The sequence below is a fragment of the Thunnus thynnus genome, chromosome 24 (assembly GCF_963924715.1).
Source record: "Thunnus thynnus chromosome 24, fThuThy2.1, whole genome shotgun sequence".
Taxonomy (NCBI): domain Eukaryota; kingdom Metazoa; phylum Chordata; class Actinopteri; order Scombriformes; family Scombridae; genus Thunnus; species Thunnus thynnus.
The window spans coordinates 20,107,626-20,130,209 of NC_089540.1; the positions used below are offsets into that span (position 1 = coordinate 20,107,626).

General features: G+C 37.1%; 1 protein-coding gene across 4 annotated transcripts; it reads right to left on the reverse strand.

Annotated features, from left to right (window-relative positions):
- Positions 1-3,468: 3,468 nt before the first annotated feature.
- On the reverse strand, positions 3,469-19,272 carry LOC137177496 (V-set domain containing T-cell activation inhibitor 1-like). 4 transcript variants are annotated; one of them, XM_067583852.1, is made up of 6 exons: positions 19,115-19,272; positions 18,185-18,294; positions 15,057-15,095; positions 12,889-12,935; positions 12,346-12,669; positions 3,469-7,003 (listed from the first exon to the last, which is right to left on the reverse strand). In XM_067583852.1, the coding sequence occupies exons 4-6, from the start codon at positions 12,920-12,922 to the stop codon at positions 6,852-6,854; spliced, it is 510 nt and encodes a 169-aa protein (XP_067439953.1). In that variant the 5' UTR covers positions 12,923-12,935; positions 15,057-15,095; positions 18,185-18,294; positions 19,115-19,272; the 3' UTR covers positions 3,469-6,851. The 4 variants fall into 4 exon arrangements, with proteins under 4 accessions (XP_067439953.1, XP_067439952.1, XP_067439951.1 ...); XM_067583851.1 differs by lacking the exons at positions 15,057-15,095; positions 18,185-18,294; positions 19,115-19,272 and adding an exon at positions 13,916-14,351 and having other exon boundaries at positions 3,469-3,632; positions 6,908-7,003; XM_067583850.1 differs by lacking the exons at positions 15,057-15,095; positions 18,185-18,294; positions 19,115-19,272 and adding an exon at positions 13,916-14,330.
- Between the last annotated feature and the right edge of the window lie 3,312 nt (positions 19,273-22,584).

Genomic DNA, 22,584 nt, shown 5'->3' on the forward strand with positions numbered 1-22,584 from the left:
GTGCCTTGAGATGACTTCTGTTGTGATATGGCGCTATATAAATAAAAAATGATTGATTGATTGATTGATTGATTCATGTTTAATACAAGTCGTTCTTGGGCTCAAACACATTGAGGAGCTGAAATTTAAGTACAGTTTTGAGGTACTTGTACTTTACTTGAGTATTTCCATGTGATGGTACTTTCTACATTTCAGAGGGAAATATTGTACTTTCTACTCCACTACATTTATTTGACAGCTTTAGTTACAGTTAATCTGAATTTAAACTGATAAAACGGTAAAAACATGCACTTTAAAACCACGTAGATCATAAGTTTAAATTGTTAGGCCTCCATAAAGGTTTATAAGGTTAATTAATGTTGCCACAGACCGTTAAAACTGACCTAATGAAGACTTTAAGAAGACCAAGTGTGTGTTTTTCTTATCTTTGCTGTTGGAAATGAACAATGCATGAAATGGCTGTTAGCCTCAGGCTCACCAGCGTTAAGTTAGTTTAACCTGAAGCTTTATTGGGATGAGAGTAAACTCCGCCCATCACATAACTAACCTCATTAAAACATCCATGATGGGTCAGATGTCCACTAAAGTCTTGAATTAGTTTAAAGAGTTTATTTTGTTGTTCTTTCAGTCCTCTGACGTTAGCCTCCCTTCACCACCAAAGTGCTTTACATTAATGAAAAATACACTATTAAAGGCAATATTAAAAATAGCAATGACAACAAACAGCGCAGGGCTGACAAGTTAAAATCACAGCAACAACAAACAAATAAGGACAGAGACATATAAACAAGTACAGAAGTTCCAAAACGCAGACGAGGAAATAAGCCACTATTCAGACAGGATAACCAAACGCCTGTCTGAAGACGGTTCAGAGACGTTTGATTTGAACAGGTAAAAAGAGCGTTACAATAATCTAGAGGAGAAGAAATAAGAGCATTGATAATCATCTCCATCACAACCCTGGTCACCACAGATCTTAATTTAGCAACATTCCTCAACTGGAAAAAAAACATGAGCACATAAGCTGACTGACAAGATTATCAAATGTCTATGATTGGTCAAAGATGACACCTAAAGACTTAACGACCCCATATGCTGCTTGATGCTTGGAATAAAATTTTCAGGAACAATTATAAGAGCTTCCTCTTATTTGCTTTTAACTGAAGGCAGTTGTCTTCCATCCAAATCCTGATGGCACCCAAACATTTGTTTAAAATGGACAATTGCTGACTCTCATCAGGTTTAAAAGAGTAATACAACTGAATATCATCGGCATAAAAATGATTAGCGATTCCGCTATAATGGCTAATTAATCTGTGCAAGACGCAGCATTTATAAAGAGAACAACATAGGACCCATGATGGAACCCTGTGGGGCATCGCATGACAGAAGTGCTGACCCACAGAGACCGAAAAACTCCTGTCAGCAAGATGAGAACCAATCCACTAACTGGTTTAACCTTTTTAATAGAATACCATGATCAACAGTATCAAGTAACACCAATAATGAGCATTTCCCATCATCTGGTTAGGGACAAAGCGAGTTGGAGAGACCGATCATGGCTACAATAGAGGAACCAATTGAATAAAACCTTTAAAAACAAGGATGAGGGAAGAATGTTTAATGAAGGTGAAGGTTTAACTGTGTGTAACAATTTAGAGATGTCATCTAATGAAACAGTAGAAAAGGAGTTCAGTCAATGACTTTGTCCACAAAACATTTATGAAGATTGTTGTAGTTAGTGTGAGAGAAAACAGGCACAGGTTTGCAGTCATTGGACGGAGTGATGGGGACGTCTGGAAAAAGAGAAGTGACAAAGATGAACAAAGAAACTGAAGAGATGCTGACGGACGTAAATGATGTCACCTGAGTGTTTGAACTTACAACAAACTCTACTGTCGACAGTAAAATGAGATTCAGGTCCTCTGTTTCAAAAATTACATAGAAGGGCAGATTGTTGGTTTTGAGTAGTAGATGCAGTACTGGTGGTAATAATAGTAGTAGTATATGCAGTACTGGTGGTAATAATAGTAGTAGTATATGCAGTACTGGTGGTAATAACAGTAGTAGTAGATGCAGGACTGGTGGTAATAATAGTAGTAGTATATGCAGTACTGGTGGTAATAATAGTAGTAGTATATGCAGTACTGGTGGTAATAATAGTAGTAGTATATGCAGTACTGGTAATAATAGTAGTAGTATATGCAGTACTGGTGGTAATAATAGTAGTAGTATATGCAGTACTGGTGGTAATAATAGTAGTAGTATATGCAGTACTGGTAATAATAGTAGTAGTATATGCAGTACTGGTGGTAATAATAGTAGTAGTATATGCAGTACTAGTGGTAATAATAGTAGTACTAGTATATGCAGTACTAGTGGTAATAATAGTATTAGTATATGCAGTACTAGTGGTAATAACAGTAGTAGTAGATGCAGGACTGGTGGTAATAATAGTAGTAGTATATGCAGTACTGGTGGTAATAATAGTAGTAGTATATGCAGTACTGGTGGTAATAATAGTAGTAGTATATGCAGTACTGGTAATAATAGTAGTAGTATATGCAGTACTGGTGGTAATAATAGTAGTAGTATATGCAGTACTGGTGGTAATAATAGTAGTAGTATATGCAGTACTGGTAATAATAGTAGTAGTATATGCAGTACTAGTGGTAATAATAATAGTAGTAGTATATGCAGTACTGGTGGTAATAATAGTAGTAGTAGTATATGCAGTACTAGTGGTAATAATAATAGTAGTAGTATATGCAGTACTAGTGGTAATAATAGTAGTAGTAGTATATGCAGTACTAGTGGTAATAATAGTAGTAGTAGTATATGCAGTACTGGTGGTAATAATAGTAGTAGTATATGCAGTACTGGTGGTAATAATAGTAGTAGTATATGCAGTACTGGTGGTAATAATAGTAGCAGTATATGCAGTACTGGTGGTAATAATAGTAGCAGTATATGCAGTACTGGTGGTAATAATAGTAGTAGTATATGCAGTACTGGTGGTAATAATAATAGTAGTATATGCAGTACTGGTGGTAATAATAGTAGTAGTAGATGCAGGACTGGTGGTAATAATAGTAGTAGTATATGCAGTACTGGTAATAATAGTAGTAGTATATGCAGTACTGGTAATAATAGTAGTAGTATATGCAGTACTGGTGGTAATAATAGTAGTAGTATATGCAGTACTGGTAATAATAGTAGTAGTATATGCAGTACTGGTGGTAATAATAGTAGTAGTATATGCAGTACTGGTGGTAATAATAATAGTAGTATATGCAGTACTGGTGGTAGTAATAGTAGTAGTATATGCAGTACTGGTGGTAATAATAGTAGTAGTATATGCAGTACTGGTAATAACAGTAACAGTTTAATGGTGATGAAGTGGCTCCATCTAGTGTCAGAAAGTCGTTACTGCTGAAAACTCTCCAGTCACAAACACAAACACTCAACTTCACTTTCAGATTTTATTTCAGAATAAAACAAACTTCAGTCAACAGAATTTCCTTCAGAAATTACTTCACATGAAAAAATCAACACATGGAAATTGAATCCTTTGAATGTGGATCATTGTTTAAGGTGCAGGTGTTTTCCCTTTGTCCTTCCAGCAGTAATTCCTGAGATGGATAAAAGGATTCATTTATGGAATAAAAAAATCAAGGTAGGTGACGTCATTTTTGTTTGTATATTCCAGATTTACAAACAAACAATACACTTTGCCCTCAGGTGAGGTAAAAACCTCCACACAGAGCACGTAATACACAGAACTACAATATAGAAAAAGCAATACTTATGACTTGATACACAAAGTAAATATAAGTAAGACGTGTCACACACAACAGCTTGTGTTGATCTTTGCTTTATATGAATATAAAAATATAGAAAAGACAAAGCATCAAAGCAAACAGATGCACTTTTACTTAAGATCGCAAGATGTAAAAACACGTGAACTAACTGTAAATAACATGTAAATCTGCTATTAAGGTGCTTCTAGTATCTGCCTTCAGTGTTCAGGACTACAAGTCAGAATCATTCATCATTGATTAATGACAAATCAACATGTGTTTAATATTAAAATAATACCGATGATGAGGAATGACCTGCATACAGGTGATGGAAATGGAAAGTGACGTTTCAGTCAAGAACAAAATGTGAAAAATAACTAAATATGATGATATATACAGTTTAATAACTGAACTGTAATTTATCCCATAAAAGTAATAAACACACTTTGTGTTAAGATGATTACATTTAACTTAAACTGGGCTCAAATATTATGTTTATGATGAAATGTTATACAATATTCTGCCGTTAATCTACAGATCAGTTGATTAAAGGAACAATTTACAACATAAATGTAGATTATTTTTGGGATTTGAACTGAAAAACTTGTTGTTTTCAGTTATTAATGACATTTATTGATTTGTAAGAAGCTGTTTTGATTTGGATGTTTATGTTTTTGTTTTTAAGATTTTGTCACTTAATTTTCATGTTTTATGTCCATCTTGAAAGTAAGTTAAAACAGTTTTAACTGTTTTAACAGATAAAAAGGTAAATAACAGAAATAAATAAATCTATATTGGGCACATTTTCCTGACAGTCAACAGATAAATAGAATGTATTTAGTGCTTCATTTTGAACCTCGCTGCTACAGATAATCTCTGCCTTCATGTTTCTAATAAATGTATAAATAATTCAAATCATCACATCAAAAAATTATGAAAAGTCCTTCAGAAATGTTTCAAATAAAGAGTTCTGCTCCAAAATGCATCAATACGTCGTATTATTGTTATTATTATATTATATCTGACTGTTGTTTTTCACACATTAAACCTGAACAGGATCAGTTCAGCATTAATCTGAAACTGTGACGCAGCACATTATTAGTATCCTTCATATTTTTAACCAGCAGTTATCAGATCTGAACATTTTACACCTCAGCGCGTGTTTGTTTGAAATCTGACCTGCGTTTTAATGTTCGGGCTCCCAGCTGAGTGTTTGGGAACCCTGGTTTTAGTGGACGTTTTGGTTTTTGGCTCCAGGGTTTGTATCTGTTGCTCTTTAACAGCTTTCCTCCTGTGAGCGAGCTGTGAAGCAGCTAAAGGAAATGTAGTGAAATCTAGTCTACACAACAAGACATGGAGATATTTGGTGCTGTTTGTTGGGCGGATCAGTTTTAAACATTACAGAAACACTCAAAAGGGAGGTTTGATTTGTTTTCGGTCATGTTTTCTTCAGTTCCGACGTGTTTCTGCTTCTTCAGTTGAAGTTTCACTCGTGATGTGACGCAAACTTCGTCCAGACAAGAACAGTGACGCTGATGGACCAGCTGATACAAACACTCGACCTCAGTGAACCAACTCGGCGTGCTCTTACGTTCAGGTGGAGGCGACACTGGCTCATTAAAACTAATTGTGTTTCTACAACGACGGCAGCAAACTTGAGTGCTGGACTGGGGGCTCTGTTATGCTGGCATGGTTTGGGGAAAGGTCACTGCTAATCAATACAAAGTAGTTGTGAGTGATCAGCTTTATCCTGTGATGAAACATGTCTATCCTGATGGGAGTGGTCTCTTCAAAGATGACAGTGAATGATGTGAATCATATGTTACGACCTTCACAGTCACCAGATCTCAACCCAGCATCATCATCACAGCACCACATGAGGAAGATCTTTATGAACAATGATGTTCAGAGACTGTAGGATCAATAACAAGGCCGAGGAACACCTGGAAGAGACCACTTCCATCAGGATAGACATGTTTCATCATAGGATAAAGCTGATCACTCACAACTACTTTGTATTGATTAGCAGTAACCTTTCCCCAAACCATGCCAGCATAACAGAACCCCCAGACCCCCTCACTGTAGGGGTCCAGCACTCAGACCAGTTGGACCAGTTTTTCCTTTGTCACCTGTCTGTCTATATATGTTATTATAATATATATATATATAATATATTTTAATCAGAGTACTACACTCAATAGCCGACTGATTCTTCATTTTGAGAGTTTAACGCCACTGGAATCTTCTCTTGCAGTGTCGGCGTCTCTGTTCCGTTAAACCTTTGCAAGGAAGTCGGAAACGTTTCCAGTTGTGAGTCGTCTGAAAACGCAGCACAGAGGAAAGTCAAAACAAAACAAAACAAAACAGAAGACACGATGTGCGACATCTCTGTGAAGAACACCAAATCTTTTTCCCAAGGATGGTGAAGTCCCGCCCCGCCCTACTCTGCCTCTGATTGGCTGGTGGTCTTTGCCTCCGTTGGTCGGGTTGGTCAGGTTGGTCAGGTTGAGGCATGAGGAGTGAGACTGGTCGGGGTAAGAATATCAGGGTCAGCCAATCAGAGGCAGAGTTGGGTGGGTCATGACTTCACCATTCTCGGAAAAAAAACATTGCGTGTAGGAATAAGACGTCAAACTCAGCTTCCTCTTACTGTGTCATGCTGTAGCGCCCCCTACCTGTGTGTTGAGCAGGTTTACAGGCCTTATTCTGGGTCTTACTGAATAATAAATACAACCAAAATATCTGTATCTTGATAATTAACTTACCAACACTTCTTATATTAATATATTAGCGATGTCTGAGCTTTTATGATGTGTCGCAAAACTAATTTAAAGTGGCTCCGCATTCACACTTTGAATGACATGTTAAGCCAAATGTTGGTGCTTTTTAAAGGATTTCTGGGACTTAAAAACTGATTTATTACTGAAATAAAGTTGGTTTTTTTTGGTCCTTTAACAGTTTTAGAACAGAACTCTTCATTATTTTGTAGGAATGCAGTGACAGGTTTCTAAGCTGTCATTGTTTAGGCTGAACTTGCAGGTGAAGCAGTGATTAAAGCAGGATACTGTTGCAGTTTACAGTCAAACTGCACAGTAACACAGACAGACCAGCAGAGAGCAGCAGCAGCCGGAGGGAGGCTGGTGTTACTGCAGCGGCGCCACCTGTTCGTGCTGGAGGAGTCGGTGGTTTTTTAGGACGTTCACCTGCAACAAGAACGATTCAACACGTCAGTTTAAACTCTTTATACACAGAATCTGGAGCTTGACAAGGAAAAGTAAAGTTGTAAGTTTTTGTGAGGTTTGTTAGATGAAAACATGAGGCAGAGAAACACCGACAGAATATATCTGAAAGAAAACTAACTTTGTTTCAGTCATTTTTCGAGCAAAAACACCAAATATTTTCTTATTCCAGCTCCTCAAATGTGATGATTTGCTTAGTCAATGACATTTTATTGACTAAACTATTATTTCATGGATTGGCAGTTTAATCAATCATGAAATAATAATTAGCAGCAGCCCTGAGATGAAAACTCACCTGAAACATTTCAATCATCTCCTGAGATTGATTGTCATTTATGTCTTCTTATGTAAAAATACTTCATTTAAAATCCTACATAAGGTAACAAGTATTACAGCCCGCTTTTCTGCAAAATTAGTACTTTTACTTTAGTACTTTAGGTAGATTTTTTTACTTGTAATGAAGTATTTTTACAGCGCGTAAAGGATCTGAGAACATCTAACCAACAGTGCAGGTCACAGAATCTGATGGGTCACCAAATGTGGTGTAACACCGCCCCCCAGGGGGCATTCAGAGAACATCAGGGGGCACTAGAAGCCATATTTTTGAAAGGGGGGCGTTGAGGTGTTCTTTGTTTGTGTCTGTTTTTAATGTCAGCTACATCTGAACGCACAATTTCACGGTTTTATCATCAGACTTCAGGGTTTTCCTGCTTTTTCACAGCGCTATCAAGTCAATTTTCATCTGTTTTACGTGTGTAACTACAGTCAAATTTGTGCATCGGACTCTGAGCGCTTCCAAAACACAGGTGACCTACACTCAACACTGTACCTGAAGGCCTCCTGTGTAGCTTCTCTGTCCTCTTCTCTGCTGTATTTGTCGGTGACTGTGTTCGCTTAGTTTGTAACATAAATTAAAATTTGACAAGTGACATTCTAATGTCAGGAATATTATTTATTTTACTGGCATGTTTGATTTCTTTCCAGTGAGATATTATTGGATTTATACAGTGACTTTGTTGATGGAAACATTAATGTTCAGCATTTTATCATATTTAAAAATATAAATCTCTTCTAATCCTGTACTGAATTAATTCTTAAAAAACGATTGTTTAGTAAAGAAAAAGAACTGATGAGAAAATTGATTAAGAACTAGACCAATTACAGTATTGATAAGATAAAGATGGACGAGGAAATCACTGTTCAAATCTGTTCACTATCAGGCTGTTTTAACAACTGTGTGTCGTTATTATTGTCATGATAATGGTCCAAAATTATGTAAAAATGCAGTTTTTAGTCAAATAACATCAAAATTTCCATCATAACAAACATCATAAATAATAAAATCAGATCACATCAGTGATCAGTTAAGAAGAACGCCAAATTACCGTTTTCTGATTGGCTGCTGTTCGTGATCAATAACGAGACCTAATTAAAGTTTGAACGTCAAATTTCTAACCGTTGCATTTCTTTAACATAAATATAATCATTTATATAATTTCACATGACTTTTTGTTCCCTGCAAGGGAGTAAAAACCAGTTGAGAACCAAAGTGACCAGCAGGTGGCAGCATTTCAACACTTAACCATCATCATCATCATCATCGTCGCTGTCACATGACTTTAAATGATTTACAGACATTATTTACTTATTTTATTCACCTATTTTATTGTATTCATGTTGTAAAATTGAATTTTATCTTTTATTTTTTATTAATATTATATTGATTTGATTTTTTTTCACTCTATTTTATTATTATCACATCATTTGAATGTATTTGTTTTGTGTGCATCAGTCATTAGTTCTGTCTTCTTATCAGGTCGTCAGTCATCTGTGAAGCACTTTGAATTGAACTAACCTGTATAAAGGTGCTCTACAAACAAAGTTTGATTGATTGATTGATTGATTGATTGATTTACTTCCACTGCAGCTCAACAGGGAAACACCGTCCGAGGAAACACGGATACAGGATGCTGATAAAATGGATTCTTGTCTGATCTTGTGAACAGACTCCAGGAAGACAAGAAACCAAATCAGAGGTAAACGGGATCCGCTGAACAATAAAATAAACTTTCAGCAGCAGCTCAGATCAGCTGTTCATTATCATGTTGTGCTGCAGCTGAAACTGAAATTGCCTTTTTCCACTTACGTAATATTGCAAAAATTGAGAACACCCTTTCTGGTGCAGAAAAACTAGTCCACACATTTGTTACTTCTGGGCTGGATTACCACATCTGCAAGACATGCAGACCAGAAGACTATAAAGGTGACCAGAAATGTTTTTCTAAACAGCTGTCCCTCCCACAATTTTAACTCCTCAAGCACATATCTCACCTCAGTATGTTGCCACAAGCCTCCTCTCTCTCAACATGTAAATACATTTCACATAGGACTTATAGTTTTTGAGATCTGAACCTTAATTGATAGAGAGTCCCTGTCATGTTCTCATTGCCTGCAATACAGTCTGCAGGATGTGTGTCTTCTCTCACTGCAGTTTCTTAAACTTACAGATTCTCTCTTCCTTCAAAACACTTTTTACACATCATTCATTCATGTTAAACTAGTCTTGCTTTCACTAATGATGTACAAATCTCTGGGCTTCAAGCTCTAGTTTGAGACAAATGCATTTTCCTCTCATTACTGGGAATGTCTGTTGGCTCAATGGTTTAGAACACTGTTCTTTGATCAGCTTCACCTTAGTTGACAAGGTTGTGTGTTCGATACCTGCTCATAATATTGCTGTCATGTACAAAATTGCTTTACATCTCTATCATGTACCATAATTCAATTCCACTCTAGTTTACATTAACATTATGTTAGTATGATTTTTATCTGACCCTATGTATTTTACTGATTTTGGGTGTTGGACATGTGACATAAACATTTCAGAGTCTGCATGTCACCTTAGGTAATATGGTATGGCCCTTCGGGGGGACCTTAGAGATACAAACAATGGATCCATGGTCAAGTTTGGAACTGTTCCAGATGTGGTATGTAATGATACATAATATGTTGTGAGGTAGCTGTCAATTACATGATTGGATGGCTCCCAACTGACCTAGTGCCCATGGAAAACCTATGTTATTCATGTGATAAGATACAGATGTGTAACCCCATATAAGCTATGCACCGACAGTGGTACGGTGCCCAGACCATCTTTATACATGGAATGGACCCGATGGCCATCGTCTAATAAACGTCTACAAAATAAGAACTTCGTCAGCTCTTCCTTCGAACGATATCATCATCACACATCCTTCCCTTCACATTATTACCTAGAATGTGGATTGCTATTCTTGTTAAATACATCTTTTCCAGTTCTACAGATCCAGTCTTAGTAATCCAGCAATCATGTTACTTCTCAACTCCTTTTAGAGCCAAAGTTTCTGAGTGCACAGCTGATGTCAATTTGCTTTATTAGCCGAGCTTTTTGTCAATTTCATGCAACTGACAGACTAAATACTACAATCTGGCCTGGCATTGCTGTGTGACATGTCATCTCAATGAATAGCATGTCTGTCTTACAAACATGAGGATGCAGGTTCAATTCCACCCATTGCAGATTTTAATCTTGCTAGATTTTTCAATAGTGTTCAGCTTCCAGTTATGCAATCTAAATTCGCTTTCAGCAATCACACGCAATTTCTAGTTTAGCCATGTAGATCCAATCTGGACACAGCGGAGCTGGAATGAGTTCTGAAGGGGGGGGGGGGGATATCCAGCTTTGGATGTCCCAAGAGTCAAGATCTGGCCAAATGTATCCTGTCTCACCTCGTAAATGGTCACAGTGTTTAATAATTAATGATACACAACAGCGTTTACACTGCGATGTGTCTCAAGAATAAAACATGAAAAGAAGCTGATGAGCTGCTGAACCGACGTCTCCTTCATAAGAATATCCAGTTATAACGACCGGTCTGATGTGTGTAGAGGTGTGTAGAGGTGTGTAGAGGTGTGGGTGGTTATTCTGCAGAATCCTGAGACCAGATGCATAAAACTGTAGATTGATGACTAAAACTGTTTGTACGCACAAAGTCAGAAACGTGCAGACGGATTCTTCTCGTCAGATTTATAAAGTTCTGTTTTATAACTGGACGCATGTGCACGAGCCTCATTTCTACTCCCACAATGAGCCATAAATGGATGAAGACACACCTGAACCAGCTTCATATCAACATGATATCTGCTCCACCAGTCTGTCAATGAAACTCACTGGAAATAAAGAAGTGCCACCTTTATAGCGTCTATACGGTTAACTCAGCAGTGATATCAAAGAAACGTCATCACATTTAACAGCGTTCATATCTAAACTTTACAAGATGTGACGCAACTAAGGATGAAATAAAAATAAAACGTTACACTCCTGTGTAAATTAAAAGAATGATAAAAATTACTTTGGCATTTGACAAATGTGTTTATAAATCAGTGCAGCTGGTCATCAACATAAACATCCGCCTCAGATCGCTTTAGAAGAACATGCGTCCGCTGGTCTGAAGGACATGTGAGTTTTATTACCAGTTTATGAGCAGGTAATGGCGTATTCATGGCTTTTGTTGGTATGCATCATTTATGTATCTGGCCCGAGGTTTTCAGATGATTAAGGTAAACACTGCCGTGCGTAACGTCACTGTGCTCTGACGCAGCAGATTTATCAACGTATCGGTGCTGCTGCCTTCAGATGCTGCAGAGATTTAATGAACTGAAGAAGAAGCTTTCATACAGCTGTGGACAGCAGATACTGTAAGAATCACCAGATCAGACCATTAAATGTTATTTACATTACATAAATTACATTTACAGCAAGTATTCAGTTTGCTCTTGTTGATAAAATCACCAAGTGGCAGAAACAGAGAAACAGAAAAACAGGAAGAGACGTGGTTCTGAGACGACTACGACCCATTTTCTCCTCTCGTCAGTTTACCAGCGCTGTGCTGGTTGCTGCACTATCATAAATGCCAGTTGTCAGATATTTATCACTGCCTTACCGCCTGTCAAAGATTGTTGAGGAAATACTGCCCCGCCCCCCCTCTCTCAACCCAACCGGTCAAAGCAGATGCCCACCAAGAGTCTGGTTCTGCTTGAGGTTTCTACCCGTTAAAGGGGGGTTTTTCCTTACTGCTGTCGCCAAGTGCTGCTCATGGGGGAATTGTTGGGTTTCTGTAATTAAAGAGTACGGTCTAGACCTGCTAAAAGTCTTTTTACATTGTTTTGCGTTGCTTTTATATTCTGTCTTGATTTCTTTTATGTTCAGTGTAAAGCTCGCCTGATAAATGTTCTGCTCTCAGTTTGAACTCAGAGTTTGAACCAACCTGTGACGGTGAGTTTGACCTTCTGCTGGGATCCGCCAGGGACTCGGATGTTACATTCATACACGCCGGCGTCTCCCTGCTGGACCCTGTCCAGGCTGATGGAGAAGTTTCCCTTCTTGTACTGATCAGGGAAACTCGTCACTCGACCCTTAAACTTCTCACTCTGTGATTCCAACTTCGGGATGTTTTCTTTGATGTCCAGGACGTTGTTGTTGTCTTTGTCCCTCCAGGAGATGGTGACCTTATCAGGCACGGCGTCGTTGTAGATGCAGGGCAGCAGGGCAACGTCTCCGATATAAGCCTTGACTTCATCCAGACACCTGACTGAGAGGACAGAAACACTTCCTGACATTAAAACACTTCAAAAGGTGGAAACAGACTCAACTCGTGCCTCTTATTCACACGTTTTCAGGCATGTTCTGCTTTGTTTGAAGCCTTAAAAGACATAAACATATCTGTTTTATTCTATTTTACACTTTGCTTCGTCTCATTTCATTACTTCTTAAATAAAACATGTATGGATTTATAGTCAGACAGACTGACCTGTATTCAAACTGCAAACCAAGATGATCAACATACGAACTCCCAAACTGTGGAGAAACAAAACAAACATCATCAACATCGAGCTCATTCAAACCAGTGTTTAATCTTTATATTTCATACAACACATCAATATTATCAATCAATTCTTTGATTAGTTAATCAATGAAAAACTGTTTTGACAACTGATTCATTGTTTAGTGGTTTCTGGTTCTCTAACGTGAGGATTTTATTCCTATTAGTAGTTGAACTTTATTTAACATTAACATCATTGGTAGTTGCAGCTTTTAGTGTTTCAGATTTGTTTAGTACAAACAGAGTCGCCGTGTCGTGTTTGTCTGACTGACAGGAATCACAAAGGAAGTTCAGCAGAAGTGGATGAACTTTCTCTTAACAAGGAAGCAAAAGTCAGAAAAGAGAAAAACCACGTCAACAAGTCATCTTTAAAATATGAGTTATTACACAAAGAAACTCAGTGTCAGCTTTACTGAAAACCACCGGCAGGCAGCTGTTCATTCTGCCGTTACATCATCATCATCATCATCATCAGTCTGAACCACGTTAAACATGTCAGAGGTCACAAACTGATGATTGATAGTCTGAACAGTCAGCATACAACCAGGAATATGTAACTGCAATGTGAGTCAATGTTTAACTGTAAGTCAACACAGATTAACCTGACAGCTACGTGACCTCATCATATTCACCTGGAAGGCTTGAGGCCTTCTCTTATTAGGCTATATATAACAGTTAATCTGAATTTAAACTGATAAAACGGTAAAAACACGCACTTTAAAACCACGTGGATCATAAATTGAAATTGTTAGGCCTCCATAAAGGTTCATAAGGTTAATTAATGTTGCCACAGACCTTTAAAACTGACCTAACGAAGACTTTAACACGACAAACAGCAGTTTTCCGTTACTTTGTTCACGGAAGTGAACAACACAATGTTAGCGTAATGCTAGCATTAAATTAACCTGAAGCCTGAATTATGACGACAGGAAACTCTGGTCATCACTTAACGAACCTCAATAAAGCGGCCATGATGAGCCAGATCAGTCCAGTAAAGGGTGAAATTAGAAAAAATAATTTAGAGCTGTTATTTTTACTGTTTTTTCAGCCCAGTAACATTAGCCTCCTTCTCTCAGTTGAACACGCAGGCGATAAACGGACAACGTCTTACGTCACAGGCAAGTGTACGTAACGGAAAGCTCATTATAAGCAGCTGTTGTTGTTTTTTTTATCATGTATATGATTTTCATTAATTGTATTAATTAATAAAACAGCACATTGGTCACTTAGAAATCATAATATGTTGGAATGTTCTTCACTATTCAGTTTTTTGGGTTTGAACTGCGTCATCATGAAGAAAAAGGTGGGAAAACGCCACAAAAAGCCTCTCTGGCTTTGTTTTGTTTGTTTTGTTTTATTTATTTAGTTTGTTATAACTCATCATTTTTATTGTGTGTTACTGTTTTTTGATAATTTATTGTCCTTATAATTTTTCTTATTTGTGGCATTTTTTGCTGTGTCCATTTTGAAGATTATTCTGATTATTATATTCGATTTTTTTAAAGACGTTTTTTGTTTTGTTAATTAATTTCACTTAATTACAGAGTTTTGAAATGTGTAGCAACGAAAAGTAAAATCATTCATATGCAGTGTTGCTAACTGACAGGATTTTATAAATTCTGAAGGAAAAAGTTTCTCACTGGACTTTCTTCTTCTTCTGTTCAGACTAAACGCAGGAATCATGATGACAGAAGAAGATTTGGTGTTTCCACAGTGTTCATATTCATGTTGAGGCGTCTAACAGACTGTCGTGGACCTGAAGAGGCCTTCATTGAAGCCTCCTTCTTGTATTATCTTCTTCTCTCAGTTTCATGTTAGTTTTACAGCGGGACAAAGGTTGGATTGAAATTTAACTCTTGTTTAACAGCTAAAAGTTGGAAGAAGATTTAATTTAATTAGTTTTTTGTTTCTTTGCATGTGAAATTTCTCTACACATCTGGGAAATCCCTCTCAGATTCTTGGGAAGTGACAAACTTCACTTAAAATTCTTAAAAAATGCCTCATTTTTAACCATTTAACAAATGAAATGACATGTAAGCATTTATTTTCTATCTGCTGGTTCTCATAGTTTTCTTTTTATACTCAGACAGACAGACCTGCATCCACACTGTCAACCACGATGATCCGCACACGACCTGGAGAAACAAAACAGAATAATAAATGACTTAAAACATGACAAACATCATCAACATCAAGCTCATTATTATTTATCATTATTTATTATAAAGTAAAAATCAGTGTTTAGTCTTCATATTTAATACAAGTCGTTCTTGGGCTCAAACACATTGAGGAGCTGAAATTTAAGTACAGTTAGAGGTACTTGTACTTTACTTGAGTATTTCCATGTGATGCTACTTTCTACATTTCAGAGGGAAATATTGTACTTTCTACTCCACTACATTTATTTGACAGCTTTAGTTACTTTTCAGATGAAGATTTGACACAATGGATAATATAACAAGCTTTTAAAATACAACACATTGTTAAAGATGAAACCAGTGGTTTCCAACCTTTTTGTCTTTTGACGTCTTACAAAAAGCAGTGTGTAGTCGGGGTCACATTTCAAATCTACACACAGCTACAACAGTAACATGCTGCTCTAACACTGATGCTTCACTATTAGTAATCTAATGATGTCATACAGTCCCCTCCAAAAGTATTGGAACAGCAAGGCAAATTCCCTTTTTTTTGTTGTTCACTGAAGACATTTGGGTTTAAGATCAAAAGATGAGTATGAGACAAGAGTTCAGACCGTCAGCTTTTATTTCCTAGTATTTACATTTAGATGTGTTACACAACTTAGGATATATCACCATTTGTATTACACCACAGCATTTTTAGGTGAGCAAAAGTAAAGGAACAAACAATCTTAAAGTAAACAACATTTAATATTTGGTGGCATAACCGTTGCTTGCAATAACTGCCTCAAGCCTGTGACCCATTGACATCACCAAACTGTTGCATTCTTCATTTGTGATGCTACTCCAGGCTTTTACTGCAGCTTCTTTCAGTTCTTGTTTGTTTCGGGGGGTTTCTCTCTTCAGTCTCCTCTTCAGGAGGTGAAATGCATGCTCTATTGGGTTAAGGTCAAGTGATTGACTTGGCCAGTCTAAAACCTTCCACTTTTTTCCCCTGATGAAGTCCTTTGTTTTGTTAGCAGAGTGCTTTGGGTCATTGTCCTGCTGCAGGATAAAATTCCTCCCGATTAGTTTGGATGCATTCCTCCGTTAATTGGCAGACAAAATGTTTCTGTACACTTAGGAATTCATTCTGCTGCTACCATCATCAGTTACATCATCATCATGAGTCTGTTCCAGAAGTGGCCATGCACGTCCAAGCCATGACGTTACCTCCACCATGCTTCACAGATGAGCTTGTATGCTTTGGATCATAAGCAGCTCCTTTCTTTCTCCACACTTTGGCCTTTCCATCACTTTGGTAGAGATTAATCTTGGTCTCGTCAGTCCATAAGATTGTGTTCCAGAACTTTTGCGGCTCATCTCTGTACTTCTTTGCAAATTTCAATCTGGCCTTCCGATTCTTACTGCTGATGAGTGGTTTGCATCTTGTGGTATGGCCTCTATATTTCTGCTCTCGGAGTCTTCTTCGAACAGTGGATTGTGTTACCTTCACCCCTGCACTGTGGAGGTCGTTGGTGATGTGACTTACTGATGTTTTGGGGTTTTTCTTCGCAGCTCTCGCAATATTTATGGCATCATTTACTGTTGTTTTCCTTGGCTGACCTGTTCAATGTTTGTTACTCAGTACACCAGTGGTTTCTTTGTTTTTCAGGACATTCCAAATTGTTGTGCTTGCTATGCTCAATGTTTGTCCAGTGGCTCTGATTGATTTTCCTTCTTTTCTCAGCTTCAAAATGGTTTGCTTCTCTCCCATGGACAGCTCTCTGGTCTTCATGTTGGTTTATCCTCTTTAACAAGAAATGCAGTCTTTATAGGTTTAAACCCAGGCCAAAAAGTAGCCTAGTCATGCAGAGCTATTTAATGTTTGAACAATCAACCTTAAAGGCAACACCTGGTCAACAAGAAACACCTGTCAGTCACATGTTCCAATAGTTTTGCTCACTTGAAAAATGGGTGGGTTCAAACAAAGGGTGGTATGTCCTGAGTTGTTTAATGCATCTAGATGTAAATACCAGGAAATAAAAGCCGACATTCTGAACTCTTGTCTCATATTCATCTTTTGATCTTAAACCCAAATGTCTTCAATGAACAACAAAAACAAGGGAATTTGCCTTGCTGTTCCAGTACTTTTGGAGGGGACTGTATATAATAATATATCAGTCAGAGGGACCAAACCACTACTTTTACTGCAATACTTTAACTACATCAAGCTCATAATACTTATGTACTTTTACTGCAATACTTTAACTACATCAAGCTCATAATACTTATGTACTTTTACTGCAATACTTTAACTACATCAAGCTCATAATACTTATGTACTTTTACTGCAATACTTTAACTACATCAAGCTCATAATACTTATGTACTTTTACTGCAATACTTTAACTACATCAAGCTCATAATACTTATGTACTTTTACTGCAATACTTTAACTACATCAAGCTCATAATACTTATGTACTTTTACTGCAATACTTTAACCACATCAAGCTCATAATACTTATGTACTTTTACTGCAATACTTTAACTACATCAAGCTCATAATACTTATGTACTTTTACTGCAATACTTTAACTACATCAAGCTCATAATACTTATGTACTTTTACTGCAATACTTTAACTACATCAAGCTCATAATACTTATGTACTTTTACTGCAATACTTTAACTACATCAAGCTCATAATACTTATGTACTTTTACTGCAATACTTTAACTACATCAAGCTCATAATACTTATGTACTTTTACTGCAATACTTTAACTACATCAAGCTCATAATACTTATGTACTTTTACTGCAATACTTTAACTACATCAAGCTCATAATACTTATGTACTTTTACTGCAATACTTTAACTACATCAAGCTCATAATACTTATGTACTTTTACTGCAATACTTTAACTACATCAAGCTCATAATACTTATGTACTTTTACTGCAGTAGATGTTTCATGCAGGACTTTTACTTGTACTGGAGTATTTGTACACTGCTTTATTGTTAGTAGTTGTTCTCACAGTCTCATACGTTTAACATGACAGACAGAAGACGACGAAACCGCAGACAAACTCGAGACATGTACCTTTTCTTTTGATCTTCTTCTTACTTAGTTGCTTACTTCGTACTTTCATTTCCTTTCTCAGCAGAAATTTCAGTGACTGTTGCAGATTTTCCTTTGAGCTCAACACCAGCCTGCAACCAAACACAGAACAAACCTGAACATTTATTTTAACAGAGCAAACATGTCGACTAAAAACGACTATTTTAATCTTTAATTCTGTGGTGGGATTTTCTGTCTTTAGGGTTAAAGAACTGAGTCGAACATGGACATTGAGGTCAGAGGAACAGAAACACTGCCTCTTCTCCCTGAGACTCAGACCAGCTGTCTGTGATGTTTGGGGAAGTGGAAGACTTTCTGATAAATCAGCATTGCTGTGGTTATCAAGGTCAGAGGGGGCCTCCCTAGACACTACAGATAGGTATCTGTGTAGATTGCATCAGTATAATCAGACAACAGCGGCTCTAGACCAGAATGTGATGAACGTGACCTGAACTAAAGCACAGTTCCTTTCTCAGAAACTAGTGAACCAATAGACCAATTGTTGCTATTGTGGGATGATCTGTAGCGGTTGAAAGACCAGAGATCTAAATCTTCAGAGCTGAGGAGATGGCATCATGCACAGACAACTGTTCAATAAATATTCTCAGCATAAGACATCAAAGCCCAAGATGAGAAGAACAGCTCAAAACTAAGAAATTAAGTTGCTTTTTTATCAAAGAAGACAAAGAAAACTTGCAAATATTCACATTAAATTACTTGAAACTAGTTCATTTTTTGGCATTTGAGCTTTTCGCTTTACCTATATGACACTTCAGTGCATTTGTATGTATATATGAGGGTTAAACATCCCTCCGGACATGTTTTAAGACATAAAAATATTCTACTTTCTGTGCTGTTTTTTTAATAATTACTGTCCAATTGCTTTTTTGACAAAAAAAAAGGTTCAATTACCTTGTTTAATATTTCTTATGGACACCAGATGTTTCCTCTTCTCCGTTAAGTCCTTTCTCAGTGTTTGTGGTCTGGAGGCTTCAAGTTTCCACATCACACTTGTGTAATCTCAGTGTTACCAACAGGATCAGGTCCCCTGCAGGCTGCCGTAACTAAATGAGTGCATGAGAATGCATGTCCTACATATAGGACCAAACCAGCTATGATGTCACTGATCCTGCCTCTTAAAGTCAGACGTTCAGTGATCTGAGAGAAACTTTCCTCCTTCAGCAGATGAATGAAAACAAACTCTGCACAGAGAAGAGAAGAAGAGAAGAACATCCAGCTGAAGGAAGAAGGTGAAGAAACATGTTTCTGAGTAGAGGAAGACTTTAAAGGACCAGTTTTGTTGTTGTTGGTTATTTTTTGGGGGGGGGGGGAAGACGCTTGTTTTGTTTTTTTCTTGCAAGGGTTGAGATGACAGATTATGTTAAATATATGTTAATATAATGTTTTCAATATGTTTTCTTCAAGCAGAGCTATGCAACTGAAGTATTATTACCTTACAATGACTTAAAGGATGAATCACTGCAGCTCTGGACTGTTGATCGGACAAAACAAGACATCTCAGAATGTCTGTTTGGACTCCGGGAAACTGAGACGAACCTTTAATTACAAATTATTATCCATTTTATGGAGCAATAGAGAAGAGCTGCAACAAATAATTGATTAGTTGCAAACTATTACATTAATGTCCAACTATTTTTATAATCGATTAAACATTTTGAGTCATTTTTTAGGAAGAAAAAGTCCAAATTCTCTGATTCCAGCTTCTTTCTTTAGTCTCTATGACAGTGAAGTGAATATCTGTGAGTTGTGGACAAAAGAAGATATTTGAGGACTAAACACTGATCAAAATTTTCAACATTTTCCGACATTTTATGGACCAAACAACTAAAATATAATTTTAGAAAATAATCAACAGATTAATCAATAATGACAATAATCGTTAGTTGCAGCTTTTAGTGTTTCAGATTCGTTTTGTACAAACAGAGTCGCAGTGTCGTGTTTGTGTGACTGACAGGAATCACAAAGGAAGTTTAGCAGAAGTGGATGAACTTTCTCTTAAAAAGGAAGCAAAAGTCAGAAATGAGAAAAACCACGTCAACAAATCATCTTTAAAATGAGTAGTGAGTAAATACACAAAGAAACTCAGTGTAGCTGAAACAGGAGCCCTGAGCTGCCTCAGGGTCAGATCAGCTTTTATCAGAACAACCAGCCGGAAGCTGTTCATTCTGCTGTTACATCATCATCATCATCATCAGTCTGAACCACGTTAAACATGTCAGAGGTCACAAACTGATGATTGACAGTCTGAACAGTCAACATACAACCAGGAATATGTAACTGCAATATGAGTCAATGTTTAACTGTAAGTCAACACAGATTAACCTGACAGCTACGTGACCTCATCATATTCACCTGGAAAGCTTGAGGCCTTTTCTTATTATGTCTAACAGTTAATCTGAATTTAAACTGATAAAACGGTAAAAACATGCACTTAAAAACCACGTAGATCATAAGTTTAAATTGTTAGGCCTCCATAAAGGTTTATAAGATTAATTAATGTTGCCACAGACCTTTAAAACTGACCTAATGAAGACTTTAAGAAGACCAAGTGTGTGTTTTTCTTATCTTTGCTGTTGGAAATGAACAATGCATGAAATGGCTGTTAGCCTCAGGCTCACCAGCGTTAAGTTAGTTTAACCTGAAGCTTTATTGGAATGAGAATAAACTCCGCCCATCACATAACTAACCTCATTAAAACAGCCATGATGGGTCAGATGTCCACTAAAGTCTTGAATTAGTTTAAAGAGTTTATTTTGTTGTTCTTTCAGTCCTCTGACGTTAGCCTCCCTTCACCACCAAAGTGCTTTACATTAATGAAAAATACACTATTAAAGGCAATATTAAAAATAGCAATGACAACAAACAGCACAGGGCTGACAAGTTAAAATCACAGCAACAAAGATGACACCTAAAGACTTAACGACCCCATATGCTGCTTGATGTTTGGAATAAAATTTTCAGGAACAATTATAAGAGCTTCCTCTTATTTGCTTTTAACTGAAGGCAGTTGTCTTCCATCCAAATCCTGATGGCACCCAAACATTTGTTTAAAATGGACAATTGCTGACTCTCATCAGGTTTAAAAGAGTAATACAACTGAATATCATCGGCATAAAAATGATTAGCGATTCCGCTATAATGGCTAATTAATCTGTGCAAGACGCAGCATTTATAAAGGGAACAACATAGGACCCATGATGGAACCCTGTGGGACACCGCATGACAGAAGTGCTGACCCACAGAGACCGAAAAACTCCTGTCAGCAAGATGAGAACCAATCCACTAACTGGTTTAACCTTTTTAATGGAATACCATGATCAACAGTATCAAGTAACACCAATAATGAGCATTTCCCATCATCTGGTTAGGGACAAAGCTAGTTGGAGAGACCGATCATGGCTACAATAGAGGAACCAATTGAATAAAACCTTTAAAAACAAGGATGAGGGAAGAATGTTTAATGAAGGTGAAGGTTTAACTGTGTGTAACAATTTAGAGATGTCATCTAATGAAACAGTAGAAAAGGAGTTCAGTCGATGACTTTGTCCACAAAACATTTATGAAGATTGTTGTAGTTAGTGTGAGAGAAAACAGGCACTTGCAGGCAGTCTGAGAGATGATAGTGCATCATTTCATTCAAACTGATTAAAAGTTCTTTCAGATGCAGCCGATGGACCTCCAGTTTGGAGACTTTCCATAAGCGTTCTGTCTTCCTACATTTCTGCCTAAAATTGTGGATTGTCTCATTAATCCAAGGTGAGAATTTGACAGGAGAGAATTGTCTAGATTTGAAAGGAGCCACTATATCCAATACAGAGGAGCACTGTTCATTAAATAACTGGACCAAGGTCTCTACATTGTTACACTTTAACAGCACATCAAGGTCAAATAAAGCTGTGAAGTTTTCTCTAGTTTGAATGGAGACATATGTTTTTATGTAATTACAAGACAAGGAACTGACAAGGAAATCCTCCAAGCGAACATTATCAATAGTTAGACTGTCCAGAGTATGCTCCGCTCTGTATGTGGACCAAGAAACATATTTAGAAATTCAGAAATGCAACCTTAGAGATAGCATCATCAACATGAAAGTTAAAATCATTAATAATTAAAACTTTGTTCAACTTTATAACCGAAGATAAGAACTCAGTAAAATCAGACAGGAAAGGGCCCGGAGGTCGGTAATTAAAATACAATAGAAAGGCTTCAACCAACCAAAATATCAAGTTCATATAAGGGAATAATGTTATGTAAACCTTGAATCATGCATTCCTTTTTTTTGCCAGTCAACCTTGTACTTTCACTTCCTTTTGTCATAGAAACTGTTGCAGAACTTCCTTGCACACTTCTGCAAAACTTGC

Coding starts and splice junctions, on each gene's coding strand:
- LOC137177496 (XM_067583850.1), bottom strand. Junction 12,670..12,888: donor GGTTTGCAGTTTGAATACAG/GTCAGTCTGTCT, acceptor CTGTCCTCTCAG/TCAGGTGTCTGGATGAAGTC. Junction 7,004..12,345: donor GGTCAAACTCACCGTCACAG/GTTGGTTCAAAC, acceptor TTCTTGTTGCAG/GTGAACGTCCTAAAAAACCA.